This window comes from Castor canadensis, chromosome X (genome assembly GCF_047511655.1).
Source record: "Castor canadensis chromosome X, mCasCan1.hap1v2, whole genome shotgun sequence".
Taxonomy (NCBI): domain Eukaryota; kingdom Metazoa; phylum Chordata; class Mammalia; order Rodentia; family Castoridae; genus Castor; species Castor canadensis.
Window position 1 is genome coordinate 99113096 of NC_133405.1, and position 20032 is coordinate 99133127.

The window sequence follows — 20032 nt, forward strand, 5'->3', positions numbered from 1 at the left end:
CTAGGAAGGCAGCTCTGAGCACTTGTGCTGGGGCAGAGGGGCAAGAAAGAGAGTTGTCCACAGAAAGGATGACGGTGGGCAAGTGACTGGGACTTGTGGACTTACCTGCAATCCAAAAATCCTGCTGTGTATACTTTGATAGCTGCCACTGCAGTGCTCTTCATTTTGGGGCATTTCCCCAAAATAAACCTTGATAATTTTGAAGGGAAGAGGAACATTGGGGCTGAGGAATGCCTTATGGGGTGAGGAGCTGAGTTCTTAGTAGTTCACCAGGAGCTCTTAGGCTACAAGAACCCACCCTACTCCCTCCACCAGAGCAGAGTTGAGGTGCTTGTGTAATGGTGGGGAGACAGGAGTGGAAAAAAAAGGTGGGTGGGTTTCTCACCGAAGTTTATCAGCTAATAACCTATGGGCTGAGTGATGGAGGGGTGGGCTAGGAATTGAGGCAAAATAACTTCAGGGAGGCAGAAATGGGTCAGGCGTTCACAGATCCAAGATTTCTCCATTTCAGAATCTCCAGAGGATAGTGTATAGACCTGTCCACCGCCTCCTCACAGCCACTTCAAGAGTAGTGTTCCCAGCCCTCCTCGCTCCTCTTTTTGTGATATCCATGGAAGGAGTTTCAGGAGTCTGAGCAGATTTACATGAGCAGGAGCAACACTAAATGAACTTGGAGTGCAGTAGGTGACAATCAACCCCAAGTTCATAGTGACAAGTATCTACCATTATCATATAATACAAAATAGAGTTATTGCCCTAAAAATCTCTTTTGTTCCACCTAGTTTTCCCTCCTTCTCCACTAAACTTTGGCAGCCACTGATGTTTTAACTGTGTCCATAGTTTTGTCTTTTCCAGAAGGCCATACAGGGCTGGGGACGGTTCTTAACATGGTCAAGGCCCCATCAATCCCCAGCACCTCAAAACCTGAAAATATAGTGTCATATACTTGGGATCATACAGTATGTAACCTTTTCAGATTGGCATTTTTCACTTAGTGACATACACTTGAGGTTCCCCCCAAGTCTTTTCTCACTTAACAACTCATTTCTTTTTAGTGCTGAATAATATTCCATTATCTGGACATACCACAGGTTGTTTATCCATTCATCCAGTGAAGGACATTTTGGTTGCTTCCAAGTTTGGGCAATGATGACTAGAGCTGCTATAAACGTGTGTGCAATTTGTGTATGTACAAAAGTTTTCAACTCGGATAAATACCAAGGAGCACTATTGCTGGGTCATAGAGCAAGAAGATGTTTTCTAAGAAACTGCCAAGGTGTCTTCCAAAATGACCACCAGCAATGAGTGTTCCTTTTGCTTTAACGTACTTTATTTTTTTACATTATACATCTATATAGAAGACATTCTCAGAACTGGAACTGACTGATCAAGGGTAAGTACTTTTCTAATTTAGTTAGAAGTGTCACACTAGCCCCATAAGAGCAGAACTATCCTTATTTTGCATTTTCAATATCACTGTATAAGAGTGCTTGTGTTACCATTCCCTTATCAACTGCTGTTTTATTCTGGCAAATGTGAAAGTTAAAGGATAGTAACTCAATTAAATGTACGTTAGTTATCAATAGTTGAGTAACAAATCATCCCCAAATTTAGCAGTTTATGACATTTTCTGTAGATTAAGAATCTGAGAGTGTACCCCCAGCACAACAATAATACAAAAATAATAAAAGTACAAAAAAAAGAAAATAAAAAAATCTGAGAGTGGCAAGGCATACTGGCTCATGCCTGTCATCCCAGCTATATGGGAGGCATAGATAGGAGGATTGTGGTTCAGGCCTGCCCTGGGCAAAAATGCAAGACCCTGACTGAAAAATAACTGAAGTCAAAAGGGCTGGGGGCATGGCTCAAGTGGAAGAGTGCCTGGCTAGCAAGTCTGAGGCCCTGAGTTCAAATCCCAGTACCACCCCCCTAAAAAAAGTATAGCATAGCTGGGTGCCTCTTACTCAGGAGGCAGCAGTCAGAATGTCACCTGGGGATATAGACATCTTGAAGGGTTGAATGGACACACTTCTAAGCTCACACATGTGGCTGCTGAACAGAGGATATCACTCCTTCCATAGCATGTGAGCCTCTCCACAGGGTTCATTATGGTTTCCATCTGAAATTACCCCGTATGCTAAAGACTTGGTTGCCAACTTGATGCACTATTGAGAGATGTTAGAACCTTTTAGTATGTGGGGTCTAGTGGCAGCAAGTTACATCACTGGGAGCATGCCCTTGAAGGGAATATTGGAATGCTGGTCCCTTCCTTTCTCTTTGATTCCCAGCTGTTATGAGGCGAGCAGATTTGCTTCACCACACACTCCACACTGTGATGTTCTGCCTTGCTAGGGGCCCAAAGCAATGGAGGCAAGCAAGCATGGATTGAAGCCTCTGAAACCGTGAGCCAAAATGAACCTTCCTTCCCTTTAAGTTGATTTTCCCAGGCATTTTATTACAGCAACAGAAAGCCAACTAGCACAGGGACATTCAAAACATGTAATCTTTTTTTTCTTGTCAGGGTAAGTGATCCAAGCAGTGCCCAAGGTGGAAGCCACAATCTTTTAAGTTAGGCTGTGAAATATCTTCCTATCACTTTAGTCAGTTATGTCCAGCCTATACTCAAGTGGAGGGGATTACAGAAGGGAGTAAATATGAGGAGGTAGGTGTCATTGGGGCCATATTAGAAGCTGACCACAATAATACACACTGACCTATCGAGTGCTGGTGAAGATAGTGCAGTGACTGGAACTCCCATAAAATCTTGGCAGAGTGCAAAATGGTATAATCACCTTAGAAAACAGGCACCAGTTTTTTGTAAAGTTAAGCACATACTTTCCACGTGACCAGCAGTTCCTAGCTTCTGTTGATTTTGATCACTCACGAATTTTTTTCCAGTGCTGGGGATAGAACCCATGACCTTGTGCATGCTAGGCAAGTGTTCTACCACTGAGTCACATCCCCAGTCCTCCATGAAATTTAACTGTTTTGAAATAATTTTAGACATAAAGTTGAAAAATAAGAGTCCTTATATTCCCTTCTCCAAGTTTCCCCTCATGCTAACATCTTTCATAATTAAGGATTCAATCCAAGACATACATGGAATGTACATCTCATGTCACTTTATTCCCCTCCAATCTGTGACAGTCCTTTTGTCTTTATCTTTCATGATCTTGACACTTTTGAAGAAAAGTGGTCAGATCTTTTGCAGAATGTCCTTCAACTTGACTTTGTCTTCTGTTTTCTTATTATTACATTGTAATTACATATTTGGCAGGAATATTACAGCAGTGATGTGCTCTTTTCAGTGCACTGTAGCAGGCTCACATAATGATCTATCATGTTTCTGGGGATATTAACCTTGATCTTGTCTGCTGAATTTCTTTACCATAGTTACTATTTTTCTGTTTGTAATTGAGAAGTACTTTGAAACTATACAAATACACTGTCTTCAGGTTTTCACCCACTCATTTGAGCACAAATCTGTGGGTCTTTTGCAACCATTATTAATGTGGTTGTCTCTTTTTTTTGGTGGCAGTAGGATTTTGAACTCAGGGCCTTGCACTTGCTAGGCAGGTGCAATACCACTTGAGCAATGTGCCCAGCCCTTTTTTGCTTTTTCAGTTATTTTTCAGATAGGCTCTAGCATATTTTTTGCCCAGGGCTGGCCTTAAACCATGATCCTCCTACCTATGCCTCCTACTTAGCTAAGATGACAGGCATGTGTCACCATGCCTGGCCTTTACTGTTGTGTTCTAACAGTGGTTTTCTATTTCCCTCATTCTTTCTGATTTATTAAAAGGAATTATTTTATAAGGAAGAATTGTCCCTCTCCTATTTATTATTCAATCATTTATTCATAACATTTTAGGCTCATACACTTATCTGGATCTTCCAGTTACACCCTGTCAGTTTTTTGGTGGAACTGGGGTTTGACAGTCTGTCACTGTTTAACATTTCCTCTCACAAATTGTTCCAGCCTCGAACATTGCAAGCTCTTTCAGGGTGGCTCTTTTGCTATGCCTCCAGCGCTTTTGCACACTTCCTTACTTTCTGAGACTTCAGGATGCTCTGTCTCTCATCTTGCATTTCCCTGCCTCAATTCAACTACTTTTTTAAGGAACTCTTTTTATTAAAGAATAGTATTTAGGGCCAGGGTCACGAGACACACTTCTAATCCCAGCACTAGAGAGACTGAGGCACCAGGATTTGGAGTTCAAAGCCAGCCTGGGCCACATAGCGAGATCCTGTATCCAAAAACATGGTATTTAGAAACAAATTTGGTTGCTATTTATGATCATTGATGCTGAGTTACTGTATTATTGTTTCTAGGCCCCTCAGCTAACTTGGAAGTCTGGAAATATATGTATGGTACACTCATGTTTCTCTCTTTCTGCCTATGATTCTAATCCAACACCACAGGATTCATTCTAACCTCTTTAATTCCTTAGTTAACTTCTTTCACTGCCATTCACAAATCTGACCCTCACTGACTATGCTCTATTACTTATTTGTTCAGTTCTAGTATCAACATGGAGAAATTTCAGAATTGCTAACCCATAAACCTAGAAGAAACAACTTTACTAGCTAGAGAATAGTCTTTATGTTCAGTTCTTTTTGTCTATATCCTTATCTGGTATCCAATAAAAATACGGCTTTTCGAGTTATTTATTTTATGTATTTTCTGCCCTACACCTTCAGAGGAATGTTATTAATTTCTAAGATAGCTTCACTTTTGTATTTTTTCAGTGCTAGGAAGCAAACCCAAGGCCTCTCTCATGCTAAGCAAGTGCTCTGCCTTGAGCTACACTCCAGCCCCAGATAGGTTCTTTTTAAAAAGGTTTGTAATCCACTTTGAGTTCCCCCCACATCCTTTAGAAATTTTTATATGTAGTAAAATTCACTTTTGTGGCACACATTTACAGGTTTTTATAAGTGCATAGCCATATACATCACCACAATTGAAGGATATACGAGTTGTTTTCAGTTTCTGGCAATTATAAGTAAAACCACTTAAAACATTTATGGACAGGTTTATTGTGAACATAAATTTTTATTTATCTTGGGTGAATACCTAAAAATGGGGAAAAATGAACCTACCTCTTTTAGAAATGATTTAAATCCTATACAAAATTAAATAAAAATGGATCACAGAACCAAATGTAAGTCAATATTATAAAACTTCTAGAAAAAAAGAGACTAAATCTTAATAACCTTGAGTTTTGCAAAAATTTTTTTACCATGACAAAAAAGCATGAACCATAAAAGAAAATAGAAGACATATTAGTGTCCAAGTGTATTAGTTACTTTTATCATGGCTATGGCCAAATACTTGAGAACAACATAAGGGGGAAGGATTTTCTTAGGCGCACAGTTTCAGAGCATTAAGGTGGCAGGAGTGAATGGTAGGAGCTGTGTTTCACTTCTTGTAGGACAGGAAGCAGAGAGAGAGGAAGGGGCTGGTGACAAGATACCCCTAAGGACTTGCACCCAATGATACACTTCCTCTAGCTAAGTCCCACCTCATAAGGTTTCCAGAACCTCCCAAAACAGTGCTACTAGCTGAAGACCAAGCATTCAAACATGAGCCAGGGGAATATTTCATATTCAAACCACAATACCAAGTATATGATAAAATGTTCAACAAAACTAATCATAAGGGAAATGTAAATCAAAACCACAATGAAATATCATCTTACCCAGTTAGAATGGCTACATTCAAAAAGAGAAGCTGAGTATGGTGGTATATACTATAATCCTAGCACCTGAGAGACTGAGGCAGGAGGATTGTGAGTTTGAGGCCAGCCTGTGCTGCATAGTGAGACTCTAGTCTCAAAACACAAAAACGAAACAAAAGAGAAGGAATAAGAAATGCTGGCAAGGATGTGGAGAAATGGGACTCTTATACACTATTGATAAGAACATAAAATTAGTACAGCTGTTGTGAAAAACACTATGGGAGGGTCTCAAAAAATTAAAAAATAGAACTACTGTATGATCCAGCAATCCCACTGGCTACATAGCCAAATGAAATGAAATGAATTTATCAAAGAGATCCCTGTACTCCCATGTTAATTACAGCACTATTCACAATAGCCAAGGTATGGAATCAACCAAGGAAGGTGTCCATCAATGGCTGAATGAGTAAAAAGAATCTTGTATGTATACACAATAGATTACTATTCCATCATAAAAAGGGACAAATGCCTGTCATTTGTGGCAACATGGATCGATCTGGAGATCATAACGTTAAGTGAAGTAAGCCAGACACAGAAAGACATGATTTCACTCGTGTGGAATTGAAAAAAAAAACTGAGTTCATGGAAATAGCAAAATAGTGATTAACAGAGGTTGGGGAGAATAGGGTAGAAAAGGTGATTGGGAGAGATCACAGATAAATCAGAGGAATAAGCTCTGATATTCTTTTATAAAAAAGTAATTATGGTTAACAATAATGCGTCATAGAGTTCAAAATAGCTAGAATAATTTTGAATTTCCTCTTCATAAGAAATGATAAATGTTCAACACCATGAATAACCTAAGTGCCATGAGTTGGTCAATACATAGTGTATCCTATTAAAATGTACAATTATTATGTCAATAAAATGAATTGGACTTACTAAAATTAAAACCTTTTACCCTTTTGGAATTTAAATGAAAAGGCAAATGTAGGAGAAAAGTTTGTAAAATATACATCCAACAAAGGACTTGTATCTAGGATAAACAAGAAATACAATTCAACAATAGAACAACCCACTCTCAAAATGGGGAGCTGTCCAAGTATGGTGGCTGAGTTGAAAGGATCGCCCATGGGCAAGACCAACTTGGGCAACATATCAACACCCAATCCTAAAAAACTATGACCAAAATATTTTAAAAGGTACGCCAACCAAGATGATATATAGATGGTAAACACAAGAAAAAGATGCTCAACAGCGTGAGTTATTAAAGAAGTATAAATTCAAACCATAGTGAGATGACTGTACACTCAAGGTGGGGTGTGGCTCAAGTGGTAGTGTGCTTGCCTAGCAAAACCAAGTCTCTGAGTTCAAATCCTAGTACCACCAGAAGAAAAAAGAAAAAAAAGTAGAACAGAATACACATAGCTAAAATGAAGAATAGTAATCATATGTAGTGAGGGTGAAGATATGAAGCCACTGGAATGCTTACCTACTGCTAGTGGAAATGCAAATGGTACAGCTACTCTGGAAAACAGCTTGGCAAATTCCTAAGTTGTTATGTATATACCTCCCACAGGACTGTGCTATTCATCCCTAAGCATTTATCCAAACTGTGTTGACACAAAGATTTGCACACAAATGTTCCTATCAATCTTATTTGTAATAGCCCCAAGCTAGAAACACAAGTTTCAATAAATACGTGAGAGGATAAACAAATTTCAATATATTCATATAATGAAATACCATTCAGCAATAAAAAGGAATGAATATAGACACAGGTAACAACACAAATCAACTTGAAAATAATTATGCTGAATGAAGTCAAACGAGTTTCTACAGTATAATTTGTTATATAAAAGTATAGAAAATGCAAATTAGCCTTATCAGAATACAAATCAGTGGCTGCCTATGATGGAGGAAAGAGTGTTGGGAAGAGGGCTGGATGACAGAGACACAAGAACCTTTTTGGGAGTGATGGGGTGTTATTTTTATTGTAGTGATGGTTTGAAAGGTGCAAAACTTATGTCAAAATTCATCGACTCATTTAAACTCAATGCTGTAAGCAAGTTCCATTCATTGTATGCTAATTATACAACAATAAAACTGGAAAATAGATATTGGGGAAAATGGGAGAAATTTGAAAATAAACTGGGTATGGTATATCATAGAATTAGACCAATAATAATATTCCAGGATGCAGAAGAGTTGTTCTGATTTTTAGATCAGTATGTAAGAGAATTGTTCTTATTTTTAGATGGATGCTTAGTTACACGGGGGTGTAAGGTTGTAACATTTGTATCATACTATCAATATCTTAGGAAAATTTCCACATACATTGTTAAACCTAGATGGAAGTTATGTGGATGTGTACTGTATTGTTCTTTCAATAATTTTACATGATTGAAAATGTACAAAACTAAAAATGGGAGGAAAATACTATCACATTATTTTACTGCTTCAGATAGAGACATTAACTTTATTATCTTGGAATGTAACCAAATCTACTCTGGGGTTTGCTACAGAGGGAGATCTTTTCTCTCTTTATTCTTCTGGGATGTAGATAAATCAGAACAAATTGGTTGTTAGTGTACAAACATGCAGAAGTCTGAAATATTCATACAGAATTGCCTCCTTTCAACTAGACAAAACCAAAATGAATAATTATATTAGATGAATGTAGAGTGGTACAAAATAAATATAGAAACTGACAAAAATATTTAACATATGCACAACTGATGGCCCCAAAGAAGAGAAGAAATGGGTCAGAAAAAATGTAAAGAAAATAAAATTTCCAGGAATGAATGGGCTTGCTGTAACTCAGGTAAAATTAATAAATACTCAAAGTTAGGACCAAGGCATGTGCTTCCACAGATCCTTAACTTCAAGAATACAAGAAAAGAGCTAGCCACTAGTAGCTCACACCTGTAATCCTAGCTACTTGGGAGGCTGAGATTGGGAAGATTGCAGTTTAAGGCCAGCCTGGGCAAAAAGTTCATGAGACCCCCCCACCTCAACCAACAGCTGAGCTGTGGTGGTGTGCGCCTGTCATTCCAGCTATGGTGGGAAGCATAAAATAGGAGAATTGTGGTCTAGGCTGGCCTGGGCAAAAAAAAAAGACCCTGTCTCCAAAACAACTAGAGCAAGAGTTGGAGGTGTGGCTTGAGTGGTATAGCACCTGACTAGCAAGCATGAAGATGTGAGTTCAAATTTCACTACTGCAAATATATATATAAAATCATATGGTAGAAAGGTACATTATGTACAAGAAAAAAAAAACAAAATTAGTCTAAGACTTCTCAATGGCATTACTCAATTTTATAACATCTACCAAGTTCTCAGAAAGAGAAAATGGAGCTATCAATCAGCAAAGCATAATCACTGTGAGTATTATAGAATAAGGCATTTAAAATACTAGATCATACGGTATTTATAGGAGTAGTTGGGGAAGTTAGATAAGAAAGGGTAAGCCACAGAGTGGCTTTCAGGAAAATCTGAGACTCCAGGCACACCCAGCTGCTGAAGTGGGCTGTGAAGGGTTGCCGATGAAGTCTATGAGAAGTTGTTGCCTTTGTGGACCCAAAGCCTAGTGTCTGGTGCTGGGCCTGGGGACACTGTTTGTCAGCAGGCTGGTGGATGGAAAGGAGGGTTGGATATAGAGTTGACATGAGTGAGGAAAATTAGGACCTGCTGGATGCCTTTGTATCTGTCCTTCACAGTATCTAACCCCAAAGACTCAGAAAGGTTCCTTCCCCTCAACCCCCCCAAATCTCATGTAATTTCTACTGTTGACCCTCTCATGTCTTGGGGTAAGCCAGCAACAACAGTATAATCCAGTCCCATTACCTAATAATTTTCTATCAGAAAAGTTGCCTTATGGTGAAGTAACATTATCTGAATTCAGAAAATCCTTCACATTTGCCCAACTGATTTCTTTAGATTTATTTCCCAAATAGCATCCACCAAAGTCACCGATGGCCTGTCACAAAATGAAGAATCAGTTTTGTCAGGGTTGACAGAGTGGCTCAAATCGTAGAGCCCCTGCCTAGCAAGTGTGAGGCCCTGAGTTCAAACTCCAGTACCGTTAAAAAAATATGAAAACCAAAGAAGCAAACAATCCTTATATAGGTTATAGCTGATTATAAGCACGGTAACACATGAATGTCCATCCATGGTTATGAGCACAGAGTACAGCACAAAAGTACTGAGTATATGTTGGGGAAGAATAGTGGAGGAAGAAATTCAGTAGTAAATGTATTGGTTACTTTTCTGGGTACAAGCTACTCAAAACTTAGTGCCTTAAAACAAACATTTTAATCCATGATTCAGTTATATGGGATGAGTGAGGTGAATGGCAAAGCTTTCCTAGTCTGGGACAGTGTATTACCAACCTATTAGTGTGCAACAAAGTACCCTAAAATTTAGCAGCTTAGAACAATGAACATTTATTATAGCTTCTGTGGGTCAGGAATTCAGGTATGGCTCGGAAGGATGCTTCTGGCTAAAGGTGTCTCAGGATGTTAGTCAAGCTATACGGATTGGTCTCATCTGAAGGTTAGACTGGGAGAGGATATACGCCCAAGTTCACTCACGTACACCTTTCCACTGGGCTACCTAATGAGATGATAGCTGGATTCCCCTAGGGTGAGGAATCTGAGAAACGAAGGGATCACCCAAAACAGAAGTCACAGTCTTTTTGTAACCAAATCTTGGATGTGACATTCCATTGCTTTTTCCTCATTCTGGTCACTAGAACCAAGTCAAAATATCCAGCCCAAATTCAAGGAGATGGGATTATATAAGAGTCTGAAGGCTAGGAGGGAGGGATCATTCAGGGTCACCCCAGAGTCTGCTGACTACAGTTGCACTGACCAGGGTTGGATGGCTAGGATGGCTTCATTCACGTCACATGTCTGACAGTTGAAAATCTGGTTGTTGTTGGGATGGCTTGTGACTGCTTCATTACTCCATGTGGTCTCTCACCATCTAACACCACAGTCTAGGCTTTTCCATACTTGGGCTCAGGATTTCAAAGAGTAGAGAGTGGGCAAACCTCAAAGTGCAAACACTTCTCAAGCCTCTGCTAGCATTGTATTTGCTAATATTACATTGGCCAAAGGAATGGCCAAGCTCAGTTTCAAGGGTTGGAGAAATAGACTCCACTTCTTGATGGGTGGAATGGCAATGCTGCATTGGAAGGGGGCATGCATTCTAGTGGTGGTGGCCACAGGACACTATCTACCTTTCTGGATTTTGCCAAGGATGTAGACATCTTGAAAGAGCATTGCCCATATCCTCGTAACAACAAAAAAGCAGAATCATCTACAAAATCAACTTTTCTTGATCAGAGAGCTTAGATAACAGAGTAAGAAATTAGCTCAAAATATAAAGTAAGTGCTTTAAGGATGCAGAAGCTATCACTGGGTCACCTATGGCATAGCATGAAGGGGGCACCACACAAGCAGTAAAAATTCAGCAAGCATTTTTAGTGAATTTCTAAAGACAGGGTGTGGGGTAGTTAGAGGATATAGAACCCCTGAGAGTTGTAGATCTAAGGGTGGCTGGCCCCCTCTTCCAGGATTTTCTCCACAGTCTTCCATTGGGTGTTCACAAAAGACACTGAGGGTAGGGTGGGAAACTGGAGAAAGCCTCCCTCTGTAGTACAGGCCTGTAAGGGGACAGCTGATGAAAGAGAAAGGACACAAAGCCCCAAGGGAACCCTACTCTCCTACAGAACAAAAACCTTAAGCCACGGGGTGGGGGTGGGGAGGCAGTCGAGCAAACCCTGTTGCCCCAGGACACAGGTGAAGATCCACTGTTACTAGAAAAAAGGAAGAGGGAAAAAAATCTACTTATGATGGAAGGGCAGGAAACCATCCTGGGCCCAGACCATAAAGACCTACCAGAGCCAGGCAGGGTGATGCACACCTGTAATCTTAGCATTTGGGAGGTCGAGGCAGGACGATTGTGAGTTTGAGGCCAGCCTGGGCTACATAATGAGACACTGTCGTTAAAAAAAAAAAAAAAAACAGTCTGGGTGCAGTGGCTCATGCCTGTACCCCTAGCTACTTGGGAGGTGGAGAGTGGGGGGAATAAGGTTTGAGGCCAACCTGGGCAATAAATTCGTGAGACCCAAGTGCTTATCATCCCAAGCTAAGTGGGGAAGCACAAATAAGAGGATCATAGTTCAGGCTGGCCCAGAAATGAAGCAAGACCTTATCTCAAAAATAACTAAAGAAAAAAGGGCTGGCGAAATTGCTCAAGTGGTAGAGCACCTGAATAGCAAGTATGAGGTCCTGAGTCCAACCCCCCAGTATTGCCAAAACAAACAAATAAAAAACAAAAAACAACTTCCACCAGTGGAGGAGGGGCAGGATCACTGAAAAAAAATCCTCCCTCAGAACCATTGACACAAGACAAGTCCTCCCCACTCCATACCAGATCGGCAAACACCCAGTGAAAACAGCAGTCTTAATAAGAGGTGAGAGTATGGAGAGACGCAGACCCACAGGAAAGGCCTAAAGTAAGTGTGGCCTAAGAACATTGAGAAAAGAATCTCTGGAGGAAACCAAACATAAACAGAGGAGGAATTAGAAGTCACACTGAAAGTCACAATAGTAACAACAAAACCCAAACGCAGCCCAACTCCTGACTTGATCCCACCATACTAATGGCCTATCGGAAGAGAAGTCAGGCCTATTTCTGGGAATAAATACGATTTATCTCAGTTTATGCTATTCTACATACAATGTTCAACATCCAACCAAAAATTATTAGATGCAAAACAGCAGGAGAAAGCAACCCACTGTCAAGAGATAGAGCCAGACTCAGTTGGTCAAGTTACTGGAATGTACTTAAAATAACTATGATTAATATGTTAAAATGCAGTATTGACATTTGTGTCCCCTTAAAATTTGTATGTTGAAATCTTAGTCCCCAGTGTGTGATGGTATCAGGTCGGGCCTTTGAGAGGTAGTTAGGTCTTGGGGTAGAGCCCTCATGAATGGGATTAGTGCCCTAAGGGATCCCAGAGAACTCTCTAGCTGTCTTTCTTCTATGTGAGGCTGTAACAAGAAGTTGACAGTCTGCAATCCAGAAGGCCCTCGCCGCAACCTGACCATGCTGGCACTCCAATCTCAGATTTTCAGCCTTCAGCACTTTGCAAAAAACAATTTCTGTTGTTTATAAACTCCTAATCTGTGGTACTTTGTTATAGTAGTCTATACTAAGACAGCGGAAATAATGGAAAATGGAAGCAACATGCCTGGGGGAATTTCTGTAGCAACAGGAAACCTGTAAGCCAAGTGGAAATACTAAGAAGAAAAAAGAAAACGTAACTGAGATGAAGAATGCCTTCGATAAGTTCATCAGTGGACTTGACAGAGCCAGGGCAAGGGGAAAAATCAGCATGCTTGAAGGCAGATCAACAGAAATACAAAGAGAAATAAAGGCTGAAAAGGGACATACATATAGAAATTGGAGAACTCCGTTGCATTTTTAAAACACAGTGTATCTTATGGTTGCAAATTCTTCACATTACCACTCCATGCAAAATATGTTCCGGCCAATTCCAGGGCCTCCAAATAGCTCATTCAAAATTATGACATCAGTTTCAAAGCCATGATTTCAAATCTTCCGTATCAGGTTCAGATGTGGCTGAGGTTCCATGGGCAGTTTCTCAGTTTCTTAGTTTCTTGATACAGACACCTGTGAGTTAAATGACAACTTATTTAACTCCCTTCACACACACACACACACACACACACACACGGAGTGATTTAGGGATAGGATAACTGCAATAGATACTTCAATTCAAAAAGAGGAACAAGACACCCAGATTAGTCGCTGTTCCGTAACAAGGTAATTGTGCAATCCTACACAGCAAAGTTGCCAGGTCCCGCGTGCTCCAGGGGCAGATAGTGCTTCTTGATTAGGGCACAGTTTTCGCTGGGAATGGCTCCTTGTCCGTTTTAATATGTGGTTGTTGGGTCTTCCCCCTGTGATGTCCTTCATTTCCCATGGCAAATGGTCCATGTTTGCAGCTGAGTAAACTCCGCTTGCATCCTCTTCATAGACATTAGAGGGCATCTTTCATTTTGAATTTTTAGTCCCTTTAAGGCCAATACAGAGGTAGTTTCACTGGTAAAACTCAATGAAAAACTTTATGGGTTTCCTAGGTTTAGCCCATGCTCAAATGTCAAATTAACAATTCTTTTTAAGATATAAGCCTCTCTCTATTTAGAGCAGTCTGTCAGGCTACTGCAGGATAATATTACAAAGATATTTATATGTTCACTAGTCATTAGCTCTTGCAAGCACCAATACAAGATTTCACACATTGTAATGAAGGGTCTTTTAGACGTGCCCATGACTGATCTTTCCTGAGGACATTTTTACCTTGAGAATATTTTGATGGCTGGAGAGATTACTTCTGTGGAACAGTTATGTCCCATTCCAGCAAGGCCCAGCCTTTCTGTATTTCATCTGCTTCTGCTTGCCAGTGGGGCAGTTATTTCATTAATCCATTTATCTTTTTCTATACCTTATCATATGCAGCTAAAAAGCAAGTGGACACTTCCCAAATCCTGAGGCAAATCTCCTTCGCCAGATGCACAAGTTCATTTGGTGTATTTTCTCTCTTCCCACATAGCACGGCTACTGTTTTGCAAATTTCTTTTTCCTTACTAAATCACAGGTGCTGTTTTTTCTAACAGTTTTCCTGGTTTCCACCTGATGTCCAGGCCCAAAGATAATGCCACTCTATGTTTGGGTATGGTACCATCTAATATCTTCCACACACATGCACTATGCAACAAACTCACCCCAATGTCATTGTTTACAAAACAACAGTCATCTTATGTAGCTCATGATAACTAATATGGCTATTCTGGGATGGGCTGGGTGGGGCTGGAGGTCTAGGAAGGCTTCACTTCCATGTCTGATATGTGGCAGGCTACTTGCTTTACAGGATGTGAGTTGGGCTTGCTTGCCTCTGCCCTGTGTGGTTTCTCACCCGCAGGAGGGCAATCTGATCTCCTTTACACGGAGGTCGCAGGATGCCACAGAGCAGAGAGAAAGGATAATGCTCAAGGAAGGCATCCACATTTCTCAAGTCTCTTTTTAAATGTCTTCACTAATACCCACGGGCCAAAGCAAGCATCGTGGCCAAGTTCAAAGTCAAGGAGCAGAGGAAAAGAAGTTACTTCTTAGTAAGAGAAATAACAAAGAAACATTGCAACGGGGCATGCATGAAAGGATGGGAGGAATCTGTGCCTATTTTGCTTTGTACCAGAATGAAAGAGAGTAGGAACACTGTCATGGACACCAGTATGAATGATAGGGTTATATGTATATGTTCACGTAAAATTATATCTGCATATACAAAACAAAAGTGACTTTCAACTGTGGATTCACTTGATAGAAATATTCAGTAACAAACATTTCATAGACACAATTCTAAATTTGAAAAAGAATTCAATTATTCCTCCTGTTACGCAGTGCTTTGCCATAAAGACTCCACACAACTGAGGTTCACACGTCAAAGGCATTATTTTGTTGTCCTACCTTTCACTGTGTTGTTACTTTACTTACTATAACACAGTAAACACTACTGTCATTGACATGACTTTGAAACCTCCTTTCTATAGAGTTTGGTAACGATTTGCCTTATAATACTTTCTACAGGAAAGTTTTTCCTAATGCATTAGACTGACAGCATTTTCCCAGAATGAATCCTACTATATTTTGTGAGGTTGCACAAATATGGAAGTTCCCCCTTTCAGTGCATTCTTAGAGGGTCTCTTCTAAATAAATTTTCTCACCTCATATGAGATAGCCTGATGAATACTTTTTCTTATACGGTGTATTCACATAGGATCTGTCTCAGATGAACTTTATAATATATGCTACACCTGACTTCTATGATAAGGCTCTCTCGTTTTTAAGAAATGGGATTGCTTTTAGGTATGAATATTGCGATGCATACTGAGAACTGATTTCTGGGTGAAGCCCTTTCCACAGTCACTGCATTTATAGGGTTTATCGCCAGTATGAATGGTCTGGTGCTTATTGAAATTCGACCTGTCAGTGAAGGCCTTCCCACACTCGGCACATATATAGGGTTTCTCTCCTGTGTGAATTCGCTGATGCACCTTGAGATGTGGTTTCTTGGAGAAGGATTTCTCACAGTCAGGGCATTTATAAGGCTTCTCTGTAGTATGAATTCTCTGATGTGTAATTAACTCCGACTTCTGGATGAAGGCCCTCCCGCAATCGCCACAAACGTAGGGCTTCTCTCCAGTATGAATGGTCTGGTGCTTATTGAAATTCGACCTGTCGGTGAAGGCCTTCCCACACTCGGCACATATATAGGACTTCTCTCCAGTGTGAGACTTCTGGTGAGTATTGAGATTGGACCTGTTGGTGAAGGCCTTCCCACATTCTGTGCATGTGTAGGGCTTCTCTCCTGTGTGAACTCGCCTGTGCATCTGGAGTTGGGACTTAGAAGGAAAAGATTTCCCACAGTCGCTGCATCCATAAGGCTTCTCTCCAGTATGGATTCTCTGATGTGCAATCAAATGGGCCTTCTGGATGAAGGCCTGCCCACACTCGGTACACACATAGGATCGCTCTCCCGTGTGAATCCTCTGATGCATCCTGAGGGTCGACTTTTGCGTAAAGGCTTTCCCACACTCATTACATTTGTGATGTCTCTCTCCAGTATGGATTTTCTGATGTAAATTAAGGGCTGAGTTCAGGGCGAAGCCTTTTCCACATTCACTGCATTCATGGAGTTTTTCTCCAGTATGAGATGTCTGATGCCTGAGTAGAGATGACAGCTGGAAAAATGATTTTCCACATTCACTGCATTTATAGGGCTTCTCTCTGGTATGAATTTTCTCATGTATTAATAATTCAGAATTCTGGATGAAGGCCTTCCCACATTTAGTACATATGTATAGTTTTTCATCTCTGTGAACTCTCAGGTATATACTGAGGAGTGGCTTCTGTGTAAAAACATTTACACATTTGCTAAGTTCATGAGGTCTTTCCACAGCGTGAATTCTCGGAGGTGCAAAGAGGTGTGACTTTTGGGTGAGAATCTTCCCAAATTCAGAGCTTGTGCTTGCTTTCTCCCCGACAGGAAATTTCCGATTTTGACTAAGTGCATGTTTGAGGCTGAGGACTTTTCCGCATGGATTACTTTCACAGAACTTCACTCCCATGTGTGTATTTTCATGATTGGCACAAGAAGCGCTCTGGGTGAAAACTTGACTGTGGCCAATAATTTTATCACAGTTCTTTGCTGCACTGTTTTTATTATGAATATGTAGGTCTAAACTATGCTTAAGACGCTTCCCAAATGAGTCATGCTTATGGGATCTTTTCTGTGAGAGAACAGGATTTGGGCTTGGATGTACGTATCTTCCAAGTTCAGTATATTCACAATCCCAGTTGTTAGTCAGTATTTTTTCATTGATAAAAGCACCATTCCTCAGAGAGCTATTCTGTTTTTCCTGACCTCTTTTTATCTCTTCAGTATCTTGCCACAGTTCTTCTAGAATGGAATATAGTGAGTCATCTCTTGTACCTTCACGTTCCATTTCACTATGAAATACAGTTTTTCCAGAAATTCTTTTTCGTAAATTCTTAATCCCAAACTTCCCATCTAAAGAAAAAGAAAAAAAATAAAATTGACATAAATAATAGAAAGCAGAGGACTAAAAAGTTCACACAAGATAATCCAAATTGAACACGTGGTAATCAGTAAATTTTATGATGATGGTGGCAAGGGTGACAAGAAATACAGAGCACCTGTTATATGACAACATACTATTACAGGCATTATTGTAAGAAATATACATGTATGAACTTATTTCATCCTTTCGAAGGCTCTATGAGGTATATACTGTTATTATACATCTTTTGTAGATAGGGAAAGTGAAATCCATAATGATTATATGATGTACCAAAAAACCTGGTTATTAAGTATTGTAGACTGAGCTCAGCACAAGCAGTCTAGCTTTGTATTGGTAGGAAGCCTGGCTATCAGGTAGGTTGGACAGAAGACAAGTAATACAAGGGTTTTAGGCACAGAGAAGGTGGATCATAGTCTAAGTCTTCATTACTTTTTGATTTGAAATCCTCACTAATCTTGCTGCTTCCTCTTGCTGTGTCGAGCCATACTAACCTACACAAATAATAAATGGATGTCTACACTCCAGTTCTCTATCTAGGGGTAACTGTTTTCTTGGACTTACACACACACACACACACACACACACAATGAGAAGTATAAACTAGTAGAGAAGATAAGCCATCTGTGATAGAAACTGACATTCTTTTGCATTAATAGTGAGGAAGATGACTGCCTAGTCATCTCATCCTCCTTTTGAAGAATCATGTGGCCACGTGACAGTGTTCTAATCATCATGAAAGGACATGATGGGTGTCACTTTCAAACCAGAGTATTAGGATAGGAGGCATGTTTTCTCCACACCCACTTCTGCCTTCCTACTTACTAAAATCTGAACTTGGCAACAACACAGATTCAAACATGCAGATGCGAGAAAAAAACCTAAGAGGAGGATTCATGTATAGAAGGAACCTGGACCCCTGAACAAATGTGAGCGATGAGGCTTTCTACAAGAGTGGAATAAAATTATTTAGTATTTAAGTCACAGTATCTTGTAATCTCTTTATCACTGCAAAATCACTTTAACATAACCGATACATTATGCTCTTGCACAGTCAGTACCACAGGTGTGTCTATTTTCTGTACAGTTCATAAGATATGTTAGATTCCTAATAAATATTGTGAAATGGAAAAATTTTACCACTGACCTAGTCAGTGAGTAATTTTACATATTTAGAATGCTCTGTGACATCAATTCCAGTTTCTACCATTTAATCAGTTTGACACTGTACTCCAGACGTGTTCCATTTATAACCTTATTCTCCTATTCTTTTTTGTGTATATTAATTGTGCAAAATAGTGGGTTTCATTTTGACATTTGAATACATGTACATGAGGTACTTTGATTGTATTTACCCACCCCCCCATTACCCGCACTATTATTTTTTTGCAGTATTCGGTCTTGAACTCAAGGCCTACAATTTGAGCCACTCTACCAGCCCTTTTTTGTGATGGGTTTTTTCAAGATAGGGTCTCTTGAACTATTTGCCCAGGCTGGCTTCGAACTTTGATCCTCCTGATGTCTGCCTCCTGAGTAGCTAGGATTACAGGCATGAGCCACTGGCGCCCGGCTGTCCGCACTATTAAGTTGTATTTATTTATTCTTCTTATTGTTGCTCTGGGAGTAAATTATGACATTTACAAAATTAAGTTGTATTTTTAATTCTCATATTTGGCCTTAATTTATACTGAAGATATATTACTGTATTCCTAGGTATGGTATAGAAGTTGTTCTGACTTTCACTTTATTTAACTGATAGCCCTTTGCTATAGCAGACAATATTTAGCTCACTAGTGCCAATATCCTTTATAAGAAGTTTGATTCCACAGTAAAAACTCTACACTTCCCCTGAGCCCACAGATTCTATGCCTGTTATGTAAATGAAGAGGTATCCATCAAGAAAAAAAAGGGCTGCTCACAGAAGCTTACACTGTACTTATCACTCAGAAAAATGCCTCAAAACTCCAGTTTATTATCAAACCTCAGGATATATGCATGACTTCTTCCTCCATTAAGCCCGCTTAGCATTTTCTTTTATGGCATTTAAAAAGGTATGTGTGCTTCATTAAGCAGTTTAGGCATATTTTTCTTCGAAAATTAATCTGATCATATTGCTAGGAAGACATTTTTCCTGAACTACAAAACAGACACGCTTCATGCTATTCGTTTTGCTAATCATTTTAATAGACTTCTGTTAAAATCTGCAGAGGGTGAGCACTTTAATATTCAATGCCATTGTCTTTACTTCCTGATAATAATCCATGTTCCATTGAATTCCACTCAGTAAAAAATTTAAAAATTCTTCTGAAACAGGGCAAAATTCTCTTCTGTTCTTCTCCACCACAAATTCTATTAGTTAATATTGTTGTTTTCTTCATGATTTGCATTTGATTAATGAAAATAAGATAAAACTCTTATTTTTTGGAGACTTTCAAACTCACTAGGAGCAAAAGCATTTGGGGGATGAGGAATGGGGAAAAGAAATGGGGGAGAGCAGTCAATCTGCAGCAGGGAGCGGGGGCAAGATGGGGAGCAGTAGATACTTTCTCCATCAGACCCCATGAATAAGAGTCTGGATAACAAAGAAGAGTCTGCAAACAGAAAAGAAAAGAGAGGAAGAACATTGAGAACCACAAAGAGGGATGATGAAACAGAAAG

General features: G+C 39.8%; 1 protein-coding gene across 3 annotated transcripts in view; it reads right to left on the minus strand.

Moving 5' to 3' along the window:
• Nucleotides 1–629: 629 nt before the first annotated feature.
• Znf81 (zinc finger protein 81) overlaps nucleotides 630–20032 on the minus strand; it is a 135034-nt gene continuing 115631 nt past the window's right edge. For 2 of the 3 annotated variants that reach the window (XM_074062849.1, XM_074062848.1), the window contains one exon: nucleotides 630–17346. In XM_074062849.1, coding sequence (XP_073918950.1) covers nucleotides 15638–17346 — 1709 coding nt within the window. In that variant the 3' untranslated portion in view covers nucleotides 630–15637. The remainder of the gene's footprint in view (nucleotides 17347–20032) is intronic. The other variant, XM_074062850.1, reaches the window with a different exon arrangement.